At 35.8% G+C, this 23,202-nt stretch overlaps 1 protein-coding gene across 1 annotated transcript in view; it reads right to left on the minus strand.

Moving 5' to 3' along the window:
• LOC112921200 (mucin-19) overlaps nucleotides 1-23,202 on the minus strand; it is a 63,028-nt gene that overhangs the window by 16,868 nt on the left and 22,958 nt on the right. Inside the window, exons 13-26 of the mRNA XM_072767890.1 lie at nucleotides 21,343-21,478; nucleotides 19,833-19,925; nucleotides 19,079-19,169; nucleotides 18,779-18,916; nucleotides 17,640-17,789; nucleotides 9,175-9,269; nucleotides 8,621-8,747; nucleotides 6,321-6,567; nucleotides 4,364-4,416; nucleotides 4,172-4,272; nucleotides 3,783-3,934; nucleotides 3,142-3,280; nucleotides 2,036-2,140; nucleotides 1,748-1,942 (exon numbers count right to left, since the gene is read on the minus strand). Coding sequence (XP_072623991.1) covers nucleotides 1,748-1,942; nucleotides 2,036-2,140; nucleotides 3,142-3,280; nucleotides 3,783-3,934; nucleotides 4,172-4,272; nucleotides 4,364-4,416; nucleotides 6,321-6,567; nucleotides 8,621-8,747; nucleotides 9,175-9,269; nucleotides 17,640-17,789; nucleotides 18,779-18,916; nucleotides 19,079-19,169; nucleotides 19,833-19,925; nucleotides 21,343-21,478 — 1,822 coding nt within the window. The remainder of the gene's footprint in view (nucleotides 1-1,747; nucleotides 1,943-2,035; nucleotides 2,141-3,141; nucleotides 3,281-3,782; nucleotides 3,935-4,171; nucleotides 4,273-4,363; nucleotides 4,417-6,320; nucleotides 6,568-8,620; nucleotides 8,748-9,174; nucleotides 9,270-17,639; nucleotides 17,790-18,778; nucleotides 18,917-19,078; nucleotides 19,170-19,832; nucleotides 19,926-21,342; nucleotides 21,479-23,202) is intronic.

Genomic DNA, 23,202 nt, shown 5'->3' on the forward strand with positions numbered 1-23,202 from the left:
AATGTACGGTCATCTAATATTCGATAAAGGAGGAAAGACTATCCATTGGAAGAAAGACAGTCTCTTCAATAAATGGTGCTGGGAAAATTGGACATCCACATGCAGAAGAATGAAACTGGACCACTCTCTTTCACCATACACAAAGATAAACTCAAAATGGATGAGAGATCTAAATGTGAGACAAGATTCCATCAAAATCCTAGAGGAGAACACAGGCAACACCCTTTTTGAACTTGGCCACAGTAACTTCTTGCAAGATACATTCACAAAGGCAAAAGAAACAAAAGCAAAAATGAACTATTGAGACTTCATCAAGATAAGAAGCTTTTGCACAGCAAAGGATACAGTCAACAAAACTAAAAGACAACCTACAGAATGGGAGAAGATATTTGCAAATGACATATCAGATAAAGGGCTAGTTTCCAAAATCTATAAAGAACTTATTAAACTCAACACCAAAGAAACAAACAATCCAATCATGAAATGGGCAAAAGTCATGAAGAGAAATCTCACAGAGGAAGACATGGACATGGCCAATATGCACATGAGAAAATGCTCTGCATCACTTGCCATCAGGGAAATACAAATCAAAACCACAATGAGATACCACCTCACACCAGTGAGAATGGGGAAAATTAACAAGGCAGGAAACAACAAATGTTGGAGAGGATGCGGAGAAAAGGGAACCCTCTTACACTGTTGGTGGGAATGTGAACTGGTGCAGCCACTCTGGAAAACTGTGTGGAGGTTCCTCAAAGAGTTAAAAATAGACCTGCCCTACGACCCAGCAATTGCACTGCTGGGGATTTACCCCAAAGATTCAGATGCAATGAAACGTCGGGACACCTGCACCCCGATGTTTCTAGCAGCAATGGCCACAATAGCCAAACTGTGGAAGGACCTCGGTGTCCATCGAAAGATGAATGGATAAAGAAGATGTGGTTTATGTATACAATGGAATATTACTCAGCCATTAGAAACGACAAATACCCACCATTTGCTTCAACGTGGATGGAACTGGAGGGTATTATGCTGAGTGAAATAAGTCAATCGGAGAAGGACAAACAGTGTATGTTCTCATTCATTTGGGGAATATGAATAATAGTGAAAGGGAATATAAAGGAAGGGAAAAGAAATGTTGGGAAATATCAGGAAGGGAGACAGAACATAAAGACTCCTAACTCGGGGAAACGAACTAGGGGTGGTGGAAGGGGAGGAGGGCGGGTGTTGGAGGGGAATGGGTGACGGGCACTGAGGTGGACACTTGACGGGATGAGCACTGGGTGTTTTTCTGTATGTTGGTAAATTGAACACCAATAAAAATTAATTAAAAAATTTAAAAAAAAGAGAATTAGAATTTAATTTTACAATTTCAGAATCGTAAAAAACAAATTATATTCACTAGCTTTAAATTATACAGGAGTATACACTCTAGGTTCCTAGAATATTTGCCCCAAGAAATACACTTAATTTTATTCATTCACCAGGTACCTTAAAATTGTACCCAAGCATGCTTAAACTAGAGTAACCAATCAAGGTTAAACTAGAATGTCTCAGGTTCATTGCATTTTTTTTTTTTACCAGATTCTATCATCTTTGATTACATTTCATGTTTCATGATAAGGTTCCGTATGTGGCAGGCTTGTTCTATGACCGAAACTACCACTCTATCACTTTCCATTGACAAATTATCTCAGAAACAAATTATTTTGCTTCCCCGTTCATCACTTATTAATGATATACGTACATGCCATCGAGGATCCAATATAGCAGAAACTCTTGTATTCTTATCCCAGATTATGGTTATTCCATTTGAAAATTTCAGAATCAGGTACAGGCCAACAGTATGCACAGAATATGTATTTCCATTGAATCCACATTCCTTACTTTCTGCAATTTTGGATGCTGTTACTTTTCCATCATGCAAGACAACATTCTGATCCTGTAAATTAAGATAGACTTACAATAACACCCGTTTTTATCTGGCTATTCATAATCTAAGGGAAAAAATATATAAAGAGAAATAGTACTGTACCTGAAAAGAAACTATGATTTTTCTTGAGCATGTAAGCCCATCTTCACAGCATGGGATGCTTTCTGTTAAAATACGGAACGTGCCATTTTCACGACCACAATAATCCTTTAAGAAGTAAATTATAATAATAGTTAATAAATATCAGTGATGTGGAACTCAAGTACAATATTTGCATCAACTAATTCTTAGACAGTGATACCTTAAACTCAATAAATTACCATATGCTATATTAGGGAATTTCCAAAAGACAAGAGTTTAACTGCATATACAGATAGTAGTCTTAGCTGAGTCCAACCTAGTTAATTTGCTTTCACTTGGCCCTTTTCCTGTTACTTCTATACAAGTTCAGAATTAGACCATAGGTAAACAGTACTTAAATTATATAATCTAGTTTATAACCATCGATTTAGTTCTAGGCTCTGAAAATAGCTAGATGATAAAGGTGTTTTCCTCCCTTTGTGATTTTTATGAAACTTGATATTCAGCCAAAACTAATACATAAATACAAAACAATTCAAATTTCAGTGATTAGATGTGACTTAGGAAGCAGCTTAGCACCTGCTAAGCATGAACTCTGGAATGACACAGATCTGGGTTTGAATATGGCATCTTCTACTTAGCAGTTCATATTGCTTAACTTCTCTAAACCTCAATCTCTTCATCTTCACAACTTTTGAGTATTGTCATAATTAAATGTAATAAATTTGCTTGGCAAAGAAGCACTTATAAAATGGTAACTGTCATTGTTGCTGTAAGTGCTGCTCTTAAAATGATGATATCTAACATTTATCGAACACTTAGTATGTGTTCCAATACTATACTATGGTGGCTATTTCCACCCCCATTTTACAGATAAGGAAACTGAGACACAGAGGGATTAAGGAATGTGCCAGAGTTACATCAAAGAAATGATAAAGTCAGGACTGAAATCTAGGCCTACTGCCTCCCAAGTCAGCATTCCACTGTGTTATATTTCACTTTCTTTGAAAAACATTTGAGGTACTATTGCTTTAAACTTCACATTTTGACAATAAAATTCTCCAGAGCTCGTCTACAAATTAATTATTAAGAATAAAAACATTATAACAAAACACACTAGTCATTACCTCAACAAATGAATACTGGCAGAGACCATCAAAGCTGTAGCTTTTACCATCAAAACTTCTCACATGACCTTCCCCATAGATGTGGCAGACGGTCTGACATTCATTTTGTGTACAGCTCCAAGATCCTTTTATGCAAGTACTAAAAGAAAAAAAATGATAGAGTGTGGTAATTATATTATGCCAAGATTCACATATTCATACTACTTTTATAAAGAAGCAAAAAACCTTGTTTTATATTGATTTAAATTTTGCAGTTGTCATTATATTATATGATGTTCACCATATAAAATGCCAAATGAACTTTCTATTTCCAAAAGTGCAAGAGAGAATATAGTCAATAATATTGTAATAACTTCATATGGTGACAGATCATTTCATTATGTATATAATTGTTGAATCACCATGTTATTTATGTTACTTATATTTATTTAGTTATCTAAAACTAATATAATATTGTATATCAATTATACTTCAATAAAAATAAAATAATCTAAAGTTTCTATTTTAAAAAGAGCACTTTAAACTATATTTGACCAATATTTTTCACACAAACCAAATATGACTTCTTTCTTATAAAAATAAAAGCAGACTGTACTTTCTAATATCCAAAACATATAAAATAGTAATTCTTGATCATTCACCATTTGTTGCAGCCAACCAAAGTAACACTTCCTTGGTCATACTCTGATCCACCAAAAGAACATGGGCAGTCTTCAGGAAAGACACAGTTCCCTTTAGAATTTCGCACCATGCCTACTGGACAGTAGCACCCAGCTTTGCAAGGCAAGTTCTCCTATGAGAATAAATATAAAATGTACACTGTAAGGTACTATTCTAACATGTCACAGTACCAGCATTAATTTACAATGCATAAATACAGACCAAGTATACATTTAGAGCCAACATTTGACAAGTCAAAATAACACAATAAATATGACCTTCAATTATTTTTCACTGATGTTTTAGTTTGTATCCATCTTGACACAATGAAATGTTTGAAAAGGCTAAACTGCAATGCCATGTCACTTACATCAAAACCAGGCATGCTCCAAGTGCCACATTTACCATCAACTCTTCCCTGTGCCCTAGGGTTCCTGCAGTCAACATACTCGGCTCCTCCAGAACAATTCTCTGCAGGATAAAGGAAATTGTTAATCAAGGGCATCTTGATCTTCTTATTTTAACCCGAGTAGATAGATTGTATCATGATTTCAACACTTACGTTGGGCTGAATTAATGGGAGTCTGGCAAAGAAAAATTCCATCCCGACAGATACTGGAAATAGAAGAAAATTATACATTTAAACTTCAATGACAACTTCTTGATACAACTTCTGAGGCAGGCATGCCCCAGGAAGAAGCACAGGCTCCAGAAGATGGCGATGAGGAGGGGCTGCTGACACACAGTGAGGAAGAGCTGGAGCATAGCCAGGACGTGGACGCATAGGATGAGGCCTTGCAGTAAGCAGCCTGATAGAAGCAATGGCCACTGGCAGAAGGGTGTGCACTGGACCAGGCCCAAAGCTAGACACCCACCCCTGGACACTACCCCTGGTGGGTCCCAGGAGATCTGGCAGCAGGCACCTCCTCCCCCACACATCGCAGCCAGTGTCACACCCTCTGCAGGCTGGATAATTGGCCTCCCCTCCCCATGCGCCCTCCCTGTTGGCACTGCCCAGGCCAGAGGGCAGAGCACAGAGGTTTCCCTACACTCTACTTCCCCTCCCAAGACACTCTCAGGCTTTGAGTTTTTCTATATGTTCGGAGAGGGGAGGGTCACAGGGAGGATACCCTGACAATAAAGAGATTGGATCCTCCCCTCCCCCCAAAAAGCAAATTTAACCTCTCATTCACAAGTCTTATCACAAGTAGATGAATGAGACACAGTGGCTCACAAACTCTATTACATGTACCAAATTATAAGATACAGCCCTGTTCATATCATAGGAATGTACAATCAAGGTTCTACATGACATCAGAGACAACATGAAAATGATGGCTGGATCTTGATGGGCAAGTAAGAGTCACCAGATACTGCTGATAAGATGGGAAGCTGTGATGCCAGAAAGAACAATAGATATGCCAATGATTTGTTTGGATAGGAGGCAAGAAGCATGCTAAGGGCAAGTGGTAAAAGCAAGTCAGGGCCAGATTTCAGATAGTCTTAAATGCCAAGCAAGCTTGTTTCTATTCTTCCGGCAACTGTCACCATTAAAGTTCCTGAACAGCTAAGTGGCACAATCGGAATAATGTTTTAGGTTAGTCGTTTTAGAGGTAATGCAAGAAATACGAGACAGAAGCAAGGCAAAGAAAAGAACAGGCAAGTTATACTTCACAATGATGCCAGTAAGAGCTCATGTGGGTCTGAAATAGGGTAATAATAAAGGGAGCCATAATTTGGAGGTGATAGCCTAAGTTTCATTAAAAAAAGTAACCTAATGATTCCTTAACATCTGCAGAGAAAGTATCATTATCAAACCCCAACCAAATGTTTTTTGTATGCTGTGATGGAAAGGGGTTGTTACCTATGCTTTCCTTTTAAATGGCCAAGAAAAATTGTTCATTGCTAAGTGATAGTTTCATTCTGTTTACTCTCCTGGAAATCTCTCTTCCCACTTTAATTTTGTCTGGAAAAAGTTTCATTTCTTAGGAAAATTCAAATGATGTTCTTCTCTGAGAAGTTCTCATTATCTCCTCAAGTAGTGACTGGCCTTTCTGCTCCCATATTATAGTATACAAACCTCCTTGCAATAGTCAGCACCTTTGTTCTGTGAGTCCAAGACAATGTTCACTCATCTTTGTAAATTCAGCCCTTAGCACAAGGCCTGGCACATGGCAAACATCTATTTAATAAGTGTTTGTCGAATGGTGAATGCTGAGAGACAACTAGAAAGCATTGTCTCAATAGAAAACCAGTTTGCATTCTCTGTATGTAGAATACATACTGCTAGAATGTTTTTCTATTGGTATTTAAAACCAAACAAAAGTAGGACACATCAGTTAGAGCCATTATAATGCAGTGAGCACTTAAGTTTAAAGAGAGCAATAACTAACTTCAGTAAGAAGTAGAAAATTTAAAAAGCGACAGGTCTAACGAAGACTTTAAGAACAGTCTATTTCTCTAAAAAGGACAGTCCTTTAATTTCAAAGTCATGACAAGTATATATGTAATTTCCATACCATTTGTTGTTATTAATATTGATGAGTTTTCCTGGTTTCATGACCTCGCCACTTACGTAGCAGTCACACTGAGATTTCGGAACACAATTCCCTTCATTATTCTGGTACATTCCATCAGGGCAAGTGCATCCATCAAATGGAACACCTTCTATATCACAGCTCCTATATCTTTCTGACAATGATCGACAAGTTTTATTGCAGGCTTTTATATTGTACTTGAAAACGAGGTTACGTGGACAAGAGGAATCTGTTGGTATAGGAATAAAAAATAGTGAATATGTATACATTCAGGAAAATTAACAATTTTACTTTAACTTGATATTTACAGGTGAATTATTCACAATTGAGGTTATGAATAATCAAGAAAAATTACTTGTTATTTTTATTTTTCATTCTTTTTTTAAGTCAATATTGAGTCCCTATTATATGTTTATATTTACACATCCTGGTGGAGTTAAGCCCATAAACAAGATAGGAAATATACTGCTGTCATATGGCTTATATTTCTGGGGGAAGGAAAATTATGGCACATGCTATAAGGAAGGAAGATGGGAAGCTCTAATATGTACAACTGGGAACTTGCACTCCATGAAAATCTGTCATAAGAGAGGGAAATTCTTCCAAAGAGCAAGCAGAGGAATGGCCTTTAGCCTTAGAACAATGAGAAGCTGAGTAATAATCCATTGTGTATATATATATATATATATATATATATATATATATATATATATATACCACATCTTCCTTATCCATTCATCTATCGATCGAAGAACATCGAAGGCCCTCAAAGTTCTAACCACTGATTTTTGTCTCTGCATTTATAGCTTCTATTCTTCTGCTTGTTCTTTGAAAGAATTTCCCTTTCTTCTGACTTAGGCTGTTCCCCAGACATAGAATTAGAAAGGACAAATACCACCATTTGCTTCAACATAGATGGAACTGGGGGGTATTATACTGAGTGAAATAAATCAATCGGAGACGGACAATCATCATAGGGTTTCACTCATATGGGAAATATAAGAAATAGTTAAAGGAATTTTAAGGGAAAGTAGGGGAAATGAGTGGGAAAAATTAGAGAGGGAGACAAACCATGAAAGACTCCTAATTCTGGGAAATGAACAAAGGGTTGTGGAAGGGGAGGTGGACGGGGGGTTGGGGTAACTGGGTGACAGGCACTGAGGAGGGCACTTGAGGGGATGAGCACTGGGTGTTACGCTATATATTGGCAAATCACACTTGAATAAAAACAAAACCAAAATAAATAAATAAACAAACAAACACTTGAAACTTAAGTAAAAAAAAAAAAAAAAAGAAAGAAAGAACAATGAGAAGCCACTGACTTGTTATAGACTGGAATGTCACCTAATAAGGTTAGTTTTATTTGGTTTTACTTAAAGAGTACACTGATTTCTTTATAGAAAAAGTGAATATTGAAGGAGGCAATTGCAATCACCCAGGAGAAAAAAAAATTTTTTTTAAACTAGGGTGATGCCCATAGAGATGGACAAATGTGAATGGATTTAAGGGAAATTTTGGAGGTAAACTCAACAGCCTTTATTAATTAGATATGGGCTATGAGGTATTAAGTATAATCTACAGAAAATGTATTTCTATGAAGTTTTTTATTGGTAAGCCAAGTATTTTTATAAAGTCATATTCAAATACTGCAATAAATATTTAAAGCAAGATTCAATAAATATGATAGTTGAGTGCCTAATTTATTTATTTCTATTTGTTTTTTCAAATTTTATTAATATCGGAGCACCAGGGCATCTTAGTTGGGTGAGTGTCTGCCTCTTGGTTTCAGCTCAAGTTATGATCTCCAGGAGAGGAGATCAAACCCTAATGTGGGTTTTGCACCCAGCAGAGAGTCTGCCCCCCACTCTGTCCCTCCATCCCTCTGCACAGCACTCCTCCTCCATATACTCTCTCTCTCTGAATAAATAGATCTTTAAAATAAATAAAATACAATGTTATTAATATTTAACTATCCTTTTAAAATGTAGTAGGAGTTGGAATATTAAATTTCATCATATAAAACTGAACAGAAACCTATGTTCATATATAAATCCATGTATATTCTGCTCTTATTTAAAAATGAATATATTAAATCAAGATAAAAGACTCAAGAAGTAAAAATGCAAGGATCACTCAAACATATTTTTTTAAAAAAACGAAAATCATCTTTGAAAAAACCAAATACAAATTTGTAAGTATGTGTTTCTAAACTACACACACGCAGACACACTCTACAGTAAAAGTGAAAGGAAAGTTATCTAAAAAGCCCCTGTCCTACTTACCACATAGTCCAGTTCTCCATCCCACCATGTATACTTCTTTCTCAGCACATGCTTTCACATAGTTGCCAAAAATCGTGCACAAGCAATCTTTACTGTTTTTACAAGTACAAGTGTATTTTTTGCATTCCTTTAAGAAATTAATGTACATTTCATCATGAAAATATTCACAAGAACAGATAAACTGGGTATCTTAATTCAGTTCATAACCATTCCTCTTCCTTGAAAAAAAAATCTGTCTTAAAACTTGGGGAAATATTTATTTTTGAAATAAGCAAAGTAGCAAATCAAATATTAACTAAGTTTTCAAAGAACTTGGAAAAAGCAGAGAAACTTATTCAAGATTTTTCTCATTTGGGGTTATGTTCCAGTACCATTTTTTAAAATTGCTATATCTAACAACTGAATAAATTAGTGGAATCCAATGTTAAATTTAAACCTATGTCTAAATCTACAGACAATGCCCATTACTTGAAAATTTTTAATGTCTATAGGCTTCTATTGATATTATCAAAATATTTCACAAAAAGAGCTGTTAATCTTAGACCCTCACATACCTCATAATATGGTTTAACATTCACAATTGGATGGCAGGAAGCAAAAGGCCCAGGTGAATCAAGAAAAATTCCACAATGATTTTCAGCAAATATTTCTGGAAGAAAATTCATGCACTCAAAATTAGTATCAATAATGTCATAATTTTTTAATTAAAAAAGTGTAATTGTGTTTTTAAAGTGCTTTTGCTATAACATATCTAATTTATTATCAATATATATAAAAATAGCATGATATAAACAGAAGTACCTTAAGCAGCTAAGAGGCAAAATCTTTCTTTTTAAAATGTTTTAGTTTTTAAAAACTATTTATTTGATCATGCCCTGGGCTGAAGGCAGGCACTAAATGGCTGAGCCACCCAGGGATCCCCTATTAATTGGCTTCTAAAGTTACTGTCACCAGGAAGCAATAAAGGAAGCTGACTGAATATATTAAAAGGACATTGAAGACAATTATTTCTAAAATTTTGACAAACTTGTACCAGGGTATCACCGTTTTTAATGTAAATCCTACTAACAGCTCATTTAAGCATAGTTTAATTGCCTGTATTTTATTTTATTAAGTTAAATAAAAAACATTGAAAATTGAGATTGTTAATTTATATAGCTCTCAAGTGTTAATATAAACTTAATATAAATTGGCTTGGTTTCTTATGAGATATACATTTGTTTTTACCTATTCTCATTTTAATTATTCTCATTGCAACACTTGCAAAACAAAATAACATGACAATTAAACCATGAAATATGTATTACCATGTAGATGGGGTTCTATCAACTCATTCTATAAATCATAACAGGTTAAATGAAACTTTAAAAAAGGAATGAATGGCTTTGTAATTTTTAAATATTGTCAAAAGCTGATTAGACATTTGTTTCAAATAAGCAGATTAATATAGAAACAACTAATTAGAGGTGCCTGGGTGGCACAGTGGGTTGGGCATCTGACTTTTGGTTTTAGCTTAGGTCATGATTTCAGGGTCATGAGATCAAGCCCCGCATCAGAGTACAGTCTGCTTGGATTTCTCTCTCCCTCTCCCTCTCCCCCTTCAGCCCCTTCTCTCAAATAAATAAATTAAAAAAAAATAACTAACATATAAACATAATACATTTTTTAAAGATTTTATTTATTTATTCATGAGAGACAAACAGAGAGAGAGAGAGAGGCAGAGACATAGGCAGAGGGAGAATCAGGCTCCATGCACAGAGCCCAATATGGGACTCGACCCTGGGACTCCAGGATCACACCAAGTGCTAAACCACTGAGCCACACAGGCATCCCTAAACATAATACATTTTTTAAAAGATTTTATTTATTTATTTATTCATGAGAGTACACACACACACACACACACACAGAGAGAGAGAGAGAGAGAGAGAGAGAGAGGCAGAGACACAGGCAGAGGGAGAAGCAGGCTCCATGCAGGGAGCCTGATGTGGGACTCGATCCTGGGCCTCTAGGATCACGCCCTGCGAAGACAGGCGCTAAACCGCTGAGCCACGCAGGGATCCCGACATAATACATTCTAATTTACTTTCCATTGCATTGCATTATTTTTGAAAGAAGTAACATAAGATAAAGTGATCATTAAAGTCAGCAACACTAAGGGAACAATAAGAGACAGATTTCAATTAAAAATACTTGGGTTATCAGTAACAGACACATAAATATAGAAAACAAACTGATGATTGCTAGGAGAGAAGCAGATGGGGGGGTGGGCAAAATGGGCGAATGGGAGTGGCAGATACAGGCTTCCAGTTATGGAATAAATACGTCACAGGGATAAAAGGTATAGCACAGAGACACCTGGGTATCTCAGTGGTTGAGCATCTGCCTTCTGCTGAGGGTGAGATCCCAGGGTCAAGGGATCAAGTCCCACATCAAGCTCCCTGTGGGGAGCCTGGTTATCCCTCTGCCTGTGTCTCTGCCTCTCTCTCTCTGCATCACTCATGAGTAAATAAACAAAATATTAAAAATAAATAAATAAATAGTCTACTACAGGGAATGTAATCAGTCATATTGTAATAGCATGGTATGGTGACAGATAGTAGCCACACTTGTAGTGAGTATGACATTGTATAGACTTGTAGAATCACCATGTTGTACACCTGAAACTAATGCAACATTGTCAACTATACTTCCATAAAAATATATTAAATAAATAAATAAAATACTTGGGTTACAACTTCATCTTTAGTCCTTATTAATTACACTCTATCTGGACTCCATTATCAAAATCTACATTAATGGAGATAATAACCTTATCCATGCCTTTCATGAGTATTTTGGGAATAAACTGAATTGACATTTATGGAAGACTTTGGTAAACTAAAACATGAGCTGAATCATACAAGAATAAAGGTTTCCTCGTGAGATTCATATTTGGGAAGATGGCAAAAGAGAAGGGGTCCTCAATGCATCTGGTCCCACAAACTTAACCTAGATAACTTTTAAAACATTCTGAACACCTATGAATTTGATTTGAGATGCAAAGAGAGAACAGCTGGAATGCTACAGAGAGAAGAGTGATCACTTCTGACAAGGTAGGAAGGCAAAGAAAAAAGGTGAGGGAGGGGAACCGCGGCAAGCTGGGAAAACCCAGCCTGAAAGGGGAAACAAAGCAAGCCCCAGACAAAAGCCAAGCCCCGGACAAGGGGGAACTTTAAAAATCTGCTCCGGAGTATTCTCTGAAAAGTGCTCAGCAGGGAAATAAGGCAGAATTGCAGGACGGGCAGTGAAGCCTGTCCTAAATTTGCTTCAGAAGAGACAGACCCCGGGAGGGCACAGGATAGCAAGAGCTCTCCTGTCGCTGGGCACCCTTCAGTTTGTACAGATCAGTGCATCCGCACCTGCCCCCAGAAGCACCTAGGCCAGTGTGGACTGAGAGATTGCAGTTCCATACTCTCAGGGAGCCCTTGGCTCAGGAGCTGGAGATCTGGGTGCCACCATTTTTAATTTTTTTTTCTTCTTCTTGCCTTTCACCTGGGAGAGGCAGGGCCTCTAGGGAGCAAACATCTCCCAGCATAAACAGTTCACACTGAGCCAGGCCACCTGGCAAGAGGCGGGGCACAGATACCTGTGAATGAGCAGAGAGGAACCCTCCAGAAGAACTGCTGGAAGAACAAGGGAAGAGCAAGTTTACTGACCAAACAGCACTGGAAAGCTCCAGGACTAAGGGAAAATAGTGTATAGAACTAGAGGCTTCTTTTATTATGATTCATTTATATGTCAGGTTAAAAATCTCCAATTTTTTTTCTCTTTTCCTTCCTTAACTACAATAGTTTACCAACTCTTCATTTTAAGCTTTTTCCTTCTTGAATTTCATTTTTCTAAAATCACATGTCTTAGATATATATCCCATTATTGGATTTCCTTCAATGTATTCAATTTAATTTTGGTAGATATATGAATTATGCGGTTTTTTTTGTTTTGTTTTTTTTCTGTCTCATTTAATTCTACAATGGTGGAAGTTAACACCTTCTAACACATGGACCAAAATACATACAGAACCAAGTGGAACACTGTGTTGGTACATTCTGTGAGACTATATTCTCTCTTCCTTCCGATTCTGCTGCCCTCTTTTATCTTGTTTCTGTTTTTGTGGTCGATGTTGGGTCTCTGTATAAGTTTTGCTCATTTATATAAATTTGGAATTAGGTATCTTCTAACACACAGAACAAAATACACTCAAAACCAAGAGGATCACCCTCTAGGTCCCCTCGGAAAGACTATATTCTCTCTCCAACACCACTTTCTCACCATTCCCCAATTCTTTTTCTTTTTTATTCTTTTTGATTATTATGCTTACGATTTTGTTTTAAAAATTGTCTTTCATATCAATAGTCTTTTTGTTTTATTTTGTTTTCTTCTTCTTCTTCTTCTTCTTCTTCTTATTATTATTATTATTATTATTATTATTATTATTTTCTGGCCTCTGACCTCTTTGGAATCATCTAGGATGTATTTTTAAATGGGAACTGTATAGGTAATATGATGACACTAACCTCGTATCTTTCAATAGTTACTCTGAATGTGAATGGGCTAAATGTTCCCATCAAAAGATGCAGGGTATTGGACTGGATAAAAAAGTAAGACCCATCTATATGCTGTCTACAAGAGGTGAATTTTAGACCTAAGGGCACCTCCAGAATGAAAATGAAGGGGTGGAGAACCATTTATCATTAAAATGGCCCTCAAAAGAAAGCTGGGGTAGCAATCCTCATATCAGATAAATTAGAATTTATATCAAAGACTGTAGTAAGAGATGAAGAAGGACAGTATATCATACTTAAAGGATCTATCCAACAAGAAGACATAACAATTATGAATACGTATGGCCTTAATGTGGGAGCAGTCAAGTATATCAATCAATGAATAACCAAAGAAAAGAGATACATAGATAATAATACATTAATAGCAGGAGACTTCAACACAACACTCTCAGCAAGAGAGAGATGTTCTAAGCAGAATATCACCAAAGAAACAAAGGCCTTGAATGACACATAAGAACAAAGAGATTTCACATATACACCCAGAACATTCCATCCTAATGCAACTGAATACACATTCTTCTCAAGTGCACATGGAACACTCTCCAGATAAGACCCACATATTGGGTTACAAATCAGGTTTCAACTGATACCAAAAGATTTGGATTTTCCTCTGCCTATTTTCAGATCACAAAACTTTGAAACTAGAACTTAATCACAAGAAGACATTTGGAAACAGCTCAAACACATAGAGGCTAAAGAGCATGCTACTAAAAAGATGAATAGGTCAACCAGGAAATTAGAGAAAAATAAAAAAGATTAATGGAAACTAATGAAAATGAAAATACAACTGTTCAAAATCTTTGGAATACAGCAAAAACAGTCCTGAGTAGGAAATACATCACAGTACAAGTCATCCTCAAAAATTTGTAAAATACACAAGCTAATCTTGCACCTAAAGGAATTGGAGAAAAAACAGCAAATAAAGCCTAAACCAAGCAGAAGAAGAGAGATAATGATTAGAGCAGAACTCAACGAAATAGAGACCAGAACTGTAGAACAGATCAACACAACCAGGAGCTGGTTCTTAGAAGATTTAATAAGATAGATAAACCCTTAGCCAGCCATATTAAAAGAAAAGAGGAAAGACTCAAATTAATAATATCATGAACAAAAGAGGGGAGATCACAACCAATATCAAGGAAATACAAACAATCTAAAAAACGTATTACGAGCAACAATATGCCAACAAATTAGGTACTCTGGAAGAAATGGATGCATTTCTGGAAACTTACAAATTACCAAAACTGGAACAAGAAGGAATAGAAAACCTGAATAAGCCAATAACCACTGAGGAAATTGAAGCAGTCATCAAAAACCTCCCAAGACACAAAAGTCCAGGGCAGATGGCTGCCCGGGGGAATTCTATCAAATGTTAAGGAAGAAATAATACCTATTCTACTAAAGCCATTTCAAAGGATAGAAAGGGAGGGAACACTTCCAAACTCATTCTATGAGGCCAGCATCACCTTGATCCCAAAACTAGACAAAGACCCCACCAAAAAGGAGAATTATAGACCAATATCCCTGATGAACATGGATGCAAAAATTCTCACCAAGATACTAGCCAAATAGGATTCAACGGTATATTAAGAGGATTATTCACCATGACTATGTGGAATTTATCCCTGGGATGCAAGGGTGTTTCGACATTCATAAAGCAATCAACGTGATAGATAACACCAATAAGAAAAAAAACAGGGCAGCCCAGGTGGCTCAGCGGTTAGGCCCCACTTTGGCCCAGGGCCTGATCCTGGAGACCCGGGGTCGAGTCCCACGTCGGGCTCCCTGTGTGGAGCCTGCTTCTACCTCTGCCTGTGTCTCTACCTCTCTGTCTCTCTGTTTCTCATGAATAAACAAATAAAATCTTTTAAAAAAATAAGAGAAAAAACAAGAACCATGTGATCCTCTCAGTAGACACAGAGAAAGTATTTGACAAAATACAGCATCCATTCCTGATTAAAACTCTTCAAAATGTAGGGAGAGAGGGAACATTCCTCAATATCATAAAAGCCATTTATGAAAAGCCCACAGCAAATATCATTCTCAATGGGGAAAAACTGAGAGCCTTTTCCCTATGATCAGGAACATGACAGGGATGCCCACTCTCACCACTGCTATTCAACATAGTACTAGAAGTCCTAGCCTCAGCAATAAGACAACAAAAAGAAATAAAAGGCATTCAAATTTGCAAAGAAGTCAAACTCTCCCTTTTTGCAGATGACATGATACTCTATATAGAAAGCCCAAAAGAGGGATCCCTGGGTGGCGCAGTGGTTCGGCGCCTGCCTTTGGCCCAGGGCGCAATCCTGGAGACCCGGGATCGAGTCCCACATCGGGCTCCCGGTGCATGGAGCCTGCTTCTCCCTCTGCCTGTGTCTCTTCCTCTCTCTCTCTGTGACTATCATAAATAAATAATAATAAAAAAAATTAAAAAAAAAAGAAAGCCCAAAAGAGTCCACCCCAAGATTGCCAGATCATAGAGCAATTCAGCAGTGTGGCAGGATACAAAACCAATGCACAGAAATCAGTGGCATTTCTGTACACTAACAATGAGATTTAAGAAAGAGAAATTAAGGAATACAACCTAATTACAAATGTACCCAAAACCATAAGATACCTAGGAATAAACCTAATCAATGAGGTAAAGAATGTATACTCGAAAAACTATGGAACACTTCTGAAAGAAATTAGGAAGATGTAAAGAGATGGAAAACATTCCATGCTCATGGATTGGAAGAATAAGTGTTGTGAAAATGTCTATGCTACCCAGGGCAATTTAGATGTTCAATGCAATCTATATCAAAATACCATGGATTTTCTTCACAGGGTTGGAACAAATAATCTTAAGATTTGTATGGAACCAGAAAAGACCCCAAATAGAGGAATACTGAAAAAGAAAAATCAATGCTGGGGGCATCACAACGCCTGACTTCAAGCTGAGTTACAAAACCGTGATCATCAAGACAGTATGGTACTGGCACAAAAACAGACACATAGATCATTGGAACAGAATAGAGAATCCAGAAATGGGCCCTCAACTCTAAGGTCAACTAATATTTGACAAGCAGGAAAGACTATCCACTGGAAAAAAGACAGTCTCTTTAATAAATGGTGTTGGGAAAATCGGACTGCCACATGCAGAAAAATGAAACTGGACCATTTTCTTACACCATACACAAAGATAAACTTAAATGGTTGCAATATCTAAATGTGAGACAATAATCCATCAAAATACCAAGGATAACACAGGCAACAACCTTTTTGAACTTGGCCACAGCAACTTCTTGCTAGACACATCTGTGAAGGCAAGGGAACCAAAAGCAAAAATGAAACTATTGGGACTTCATAAAGATAAAAAACTTCTGAACAGTGAAGGAAACAATCAATAAAACTAAAAGACAACCTATGGAATGAAAGAAGATATCTGCAAATGATATATCAGACAAAGGGCTAGTATCCAAGATCTATAAAGAACTTATCAAACCCAATACCCAAGAAACAAATAATCCAGTCATGAAATGGTTAGAAGATATGAACAGACATTTTTCCATAGAAGACATAGACATGGCCAACAAGCACATGAAAAAATGCTCCATATCACTTTGCCATCAGGGGAATACAAATCAAAACCACAATGAGATATCACCTCACACCAGGGAGAATGTCTAAAATTAATAAGACAGGAGACAACAAATGTTGGAGAGGATATGGATAAAGGGGAAATAGTGAAAGAAACTATATGGGAAAGGAGGGAAACTGAGTGGGAAAAACTAGAGAGTGAGACAAACCATGAGAGACTTTTAACTCTGGGAAATGAACAAAGGGTTATGGAAAGTGAGTTGGGTTGTGGGATAGGGTAACTGGGTGACAGGAACTAAGTGAGGCACTTGATGGAATGAGTACTGGGTGTTATTCTATATGCTGGCAAATTTAATTTAAATAAAATAAAATAAGTGAAAGAAAAATGAAGAAATCTATATTTGATGTTTGGTATAATTAATATATATAAAGCAGTAGTTAGGAGACCTAGATCTAGCTACAGCTCTATCATTGAGTAGTTTAGCAGTTTGGGTTTTGCTATTTCAACCAATGATGACTCCCATGCCTAAATTAAAGATCTGTAAGATTTCCTCTGACCCTACTATTTCTATAGCTACAGAGAAAACTGTCCAAGGAGGAACAGAATGGGTATAGAAAAGACAACTCTGTTGATCCCCCTTCATTGATTAAAGATGGGATTTCTAGTTGCGCCCTCAGCCAGACTGTTTCTCTGCTGTTCCCTGTAAAACTGTTGGGGACAGTACAACAAACTCTAGCTAAACCTAGGATTATCTGATAGTCTCATGTTATTATCAGAATAAGAATTCCTAGCACCAAATATTAAATTACAGAGTTTGATGCTCAATTACCAATACCTTTTTCTATACTGATGCATGAAGAGGGATTTCCTTTAGGACAGGGCATCATTTCCCAAGAATCAGCAAATGTCTGAGGCGTCTTCTCCAATATATTCTGACTTGACATTAAATCATCCTCTACTCTGTTGTTGAAGGAACCACAGAGTCCTGTATAGAGCACAGAACAAATTTTAACATTTCCTCAACCTACTCGGTGTTTTGGATTCACATTCTCATACCACATTCAGTTCTGTGCTTAAATCAAAACTAGCAGAAGCTATCTGAGGAAATGTCGTCGTTAGCCTTTGTACACATAAGTATAATCTTAGGACACCTCAGATGAATGCCCATTTTATTCAAATTCCAGGAACACAGAGATACCATTTGCCACAAACATTGTGTTTTTCCTGTGTCGCTATCACTTAACCTCCTTTAACAAGGTAGGAGGCATGCTTATAAAGCAGGGCATTTGTGACTGCATATTTTCAATATTAGTGTGGAGAGCTGAATCATGTTAAGGGCTATATGGCTTTCTTATACGGAGCCTTCTGACCCATGAATTTACATTTTTTCTCCATGTATAAGTAAGTCACCTTCTGGAGTAAAGACATGTCACAAAAGCTCAGATGGTCTGAAACTAGTAACTGTGGGCTTGCCCCACAGTTTGTTTGTTTTGTTTGACATCCATGATGGTATGTAACAAGTAATTTTTATGACAGAAAACCTCTGAGAAAGAGGTAACCGTGTCATCTATGAGCAGAAAGACAAATTGTAATATAGCTTGTCTTTGAAACTTGATATTCAAAAGATGTATATGTATAATATTTCCACCTTTTTCTTCTGTAGGTAAAAGCTTTTGTAATTTACATTAACAAAGTGAGATATAACATATATTATTAAACCTCACTTTAAAAAAAACAACCTTAATTTAAAAACCTTAAAATGTTTACATTTGCTGAAAAACATTTGGGAATAGATTTTGTAATAAATAAAACTGTCTTTACTATCAGTTGAAACTGTTTTACTGCAATATTGAATGGAACATTAAGTAAAAATGCTTAATGAGCCCATGTTCTTAATAGAAAGATAACTGAAAATTAAAATAAACGATGGTCATATTAGAGCCTTGAAAATAAAAACACATCCAGGGGACTTACCTACAGTTTCTGTGAAATCATTGGGTGGCAGTGAAACATATAATTGCATTGCAGGAGCAATTTGTATTTGCATTTTGACACCAAAGTTTGTTTCTACTTGAAGGTATGAGGAAGATGGTTTGAAGACATACACTCCATCTGTTAAAATAATAATGTTAACAGTAATGACTACAATATTTAAGTTTTTTATTTATTAAAATGGTTTTATACTTTAATATCCGTTAAAAACAAATTTTTACTGTCCCTAAAAACTGAACAAATGAATGCAGCTTAGATTTTTTTTAATGGTATTAAACTTACCTGAATAGTCATAACGTTGGCTTTTGTGTTTCATCTTATTGCTTGTGATTGTTCCATTTCTACCAAACACATATTTGTCAACTGAAACAGACTAACATTGAAAATAACCGTTAGTTCATGTTTATTTGCAATATTAATTCATTTTAATGTAATATATGAACCTAAATTTTTGTGCCATAAAAATGTTTCATTTTATTGGATTAGTTTTAACTATCTAAAATACAGAACATCTTTTGTAGCACTCCTATGTTGCTTCATTGTTTCTTATCAATTCTTTGAGGAGAATTGTAAAGGAATCTCCATCCACAATTTGTAGATGAGGAAACTGCAATCCAAGACAGCGACTTCCATTTCCAAAGATCAAATGGCTTCTACGTACCAAAGGCCAATCTTGGGGTCATTCCTCCCCATTTAGGTCTATTTCCATTTACAGTGTCAGTTCCAAATACATGAAACTCTAAACAAATATAATTACCTTCTTAAATGGTCTACAGAGTTTAATAATTTAATAAACACATGAGCTGATCTGTAATTAACACATCAGTTGTGTGTATATGATAATTTTTATATACTTAAGGAGCCTTAGAACTATCCAGCTCTTCCAGGGATTTTACTAATTTTCTATACAATCTTATTTGTAATTTCAACTTACCCAGTAAAGCCTCTCTTCAGCCACTGAAATTCTGAATTTGTGAAGTAATTCATTGGATCATTAATTTTACTCTGGATAAACTTTAGGAAGCTGATTACTTACTGAATTTAAGTGGAGTGTAACACTATTTAAGCACGTTCCTGACTGGCCACTTGCACATGGACGAAGTTCAACACTAACAGACCAATCTTTATCCTGTTTAAAAAATGAATTTCATTGATTTATTAAAATGTCATTGATGATATGCTATTATCATGTGATTCAGTCACAATGCATGTTTGCATTTTAAACACAAACTATTCCTACATCTAATCAGTCTCCTCTGAAAATAAAACCTTTTTCAGTCTGTGCTAAGTCTAGAAATGGCCAAAAGTTTTATAGAAGGTCCAAGTGCTTTGCATACACTATATTTAAATAGTTTAAATAGTGGATTTTCATAGTCACTTCAAAGTCAAAAGTCTTTTATCAATACTTTTTGTCTTCTCTTCCAGGGAAAGTGCTGCATTGTAGAGACTAGTAGGAATTAGAGGTAGCATAGCTGGTTCATTCTCTAGACAATCTATAGTGTCTATTTAAATCCAATGTGAGAGGTTTTGAATTTGTAAAACCATAACATGAGCCATGTCAAACACTGACTTCCAGTTCTCATTTCAAGATCCAGAAATCAAATATATAAGAAACAAATTTTCCATGTATTGTGGTATATTTCCTTTTGTTTTCCTCATTCCCTAATTTCATGGATTATATGAAGAATATAAAAGGAAGGAAAGATCTGGAAAACTGCCTTTTAGTAGCAGTGGCTACATTTTTTAGATTACTGAGTAAGACCCACATCTCTCACTTCAGGAGTCACAGATTCTGCTCATTTTGGTTTCTTACCAATAAGATTAAATACAATTGTATTTTCAGACTAGCTAAAGGTACAAAGCTATAAGATGGAATCCATCTTTTATTGAAGTTCAGATTACTTAAAATTTTAGTCCTGAGAAAGAATTTAAAAGTAAGGATAGCCTCTATCATACTGATGATAATTGTATTATAAAAACTTAAAATAAACGTAAAGGGATAATGATGAAAAAGGAAGATGTTTCATGGAACATAAAAGATAGTTTCAATCGAAGCATTAGTGAACACATGCAAAGAAAAATAGAAAAAAGAAATATTTTTCCAGTATATTTAGAAAGTTACTAGTGATAAAGGAAATTTGGGGGGTTTTGTTTGTTTGTTTGTTTAGGAAAGAATTTCTTTTTTTTTTAAGATTTTATGTATTCACGAGAGACAGAGAGAGGCAGAGACACAGAGGGAGAAACAGGCTCTTTGCAGGGAGCCTAATGTGGGACTTGATCCCAGACCCAGGACCACGCCCTGAGCCCAAGGCAGACACTCAATTGCTGAGCCCCCAGGAGTCCCCTGGGAAGGAATTTCTAAGGAGTACAGGTAATACCAATTGTCAATGTCAATATGTGACAGAAAACAGATACTGAAATATGTAATCAATAATTGAAGAGCTGCTTATTTTTTAATAGTAATTTAAAGTAAAGATTGTGTTCAAATTTGTTGAATAACTCGCTGTGTGCATCAATTTTCTCAAGTGTCCCAAGCTATTACATACATAGATGGCCAAGTAGTGACAGTTTCCAGGATGATGGTATTTAACGCCGTCAAAGGTGGTGATTGAATTTCCTTCCACCTTACATCTTCCAGGACATAACGCTTCAGTGCAAGACCACTTTGCATCTTGGCATGTGCTGTTAAAATGCAATGGTTATGTTAAAGGTCATCAGTTTTGTTTTCTCTGTGGTGAAAATAAATATCCCAACATTAAAAATCAAAACTTAAACTAAGACATTTACTTAAGCTTTATTAGACCATCTTTTAATTTTTTTTTTTTAATTTTATTTATTTATGATAGGCACACAGTGAGAGAGAGAGAAGCAGAGACATAGGCAGAGGGAGAAGCAGGCTCCATGCACTGGGAGCCCGACGTGGGATTCGATCCCGGGTCTCCGGGATCGCGCCCTGGGCCAAAGGCAGGCGCCAAACCGCTGCGCCACCCAGGGATCCCTATTAGACCATCTTTAAAAAAAAGTTAATCTTTACACCCAACATGAGGCTTGATCAAACAACCCCAAGACCAAGAGTCACATGTCTATTAACTGAGCCAGCCACACACCCCTGTTAGACTACCCTTATTCTCCACGCAGCATCTCAAATCGGATTAAATGTCACATTGATGGTGACGTCCTGGCATTTTAAAGGACTTGAGTTCCATGGACTAAAATAATAGCTTCTGCCTCCATTAAACATATAAAAACTTTTAAACTTGATTTCAGGGGTTTGTTTAAATGGAATACCTTTCACTATTAGTACTAAAACACCTGCCACATGCCGCATTGTAGATCCTCACTATTCAATAAAGTATAGAAACATAGAGCTATTGATTACTTGAAATGTGACTAGTCCTGATTGACATCTGATATATATACAAAATACAGACTTTTAAGACTTAATTTGAAAAATAGATTGTAAAATCTCTTATTAGCTTTTTTATAAAGCTAATCTATCATATAGAAATTTCATTTCTAGATGATAATACTGTATCTTGGATATATAAAATACATAACCAAAATTAATTCCACCTCAGTCTTTTCGCTTTTTAAAAATGCATCAACTAAAAAATGTTAAATTATGTATGTAGGTCATATTCATGGCTCACATGATATTTCTCTTGGATAGCATTGTCCTAGATATTCAATAAATCATACCTATTGTTATGCATAATTATTAGTATTATATTATTGCCACCTAACAGCAATACTTCTCATTTATAAAGAACATACTATAGTATAAATAATAGATTAGTTTTCATTGAGTCAGATTATTTCCCTACCAGGGCACAATACATTTTTAGGGAAGTCCTTTGGGGTTCTGCAGAAATTTAGTTTCAGAGAAAAATCATAATGAAGAATGATGAACACTCTCTGATCAGCATATTGTTGCTGAACTCAAATAATCTACACTAATTTTTGGCACATTAAAATCCACTCTTACTAATCTATAAAGATCATATATTTATAAACATATAAATATATACAAATATATAAATGAAGATTAAATATATCTTTATCAATGTAGTCACATAAAATTTATTTAAAAAGTATTGGGTTGTTTCTGATTATACATTTTATTAAATATTCTTGATAATTAGTATAATTGTTTCAGTGTTGTAACCATACTCTTGTATTACTCTTTGCTCTATATTTGCAACCACCAATTGATCTACTCTTTGAAACACTATTTCAGTTAGAGAAATACATCACATTTTAAAAATACATAGAAAGTTCATATGTTTTATTTAAAAAGCACACTACACTTTCCCTAAGAAATAAAATATAAATTATCAACACAGAAAACTCAGTGTTTATTTCTGAAAACTTTATTTTAAGGGTGGATTTAGGAATTATTTCAAATG

The sequence above is a fragment of the Vulpes vulpes genome, chromosome 8 (assembly GCF_048418805.1).
Source record: "Vulpes vulpes isolate BD-2025 chromosome 8, VulVul3, whole genome shotgun sequence".
Classification (NCBI taxonomy): domain Eukaryota; kingdom Metazoa; phylum Chordata; class Mammalia; order Carnivora; family Canidae; genus Vulpes; species Vulpes vulpes.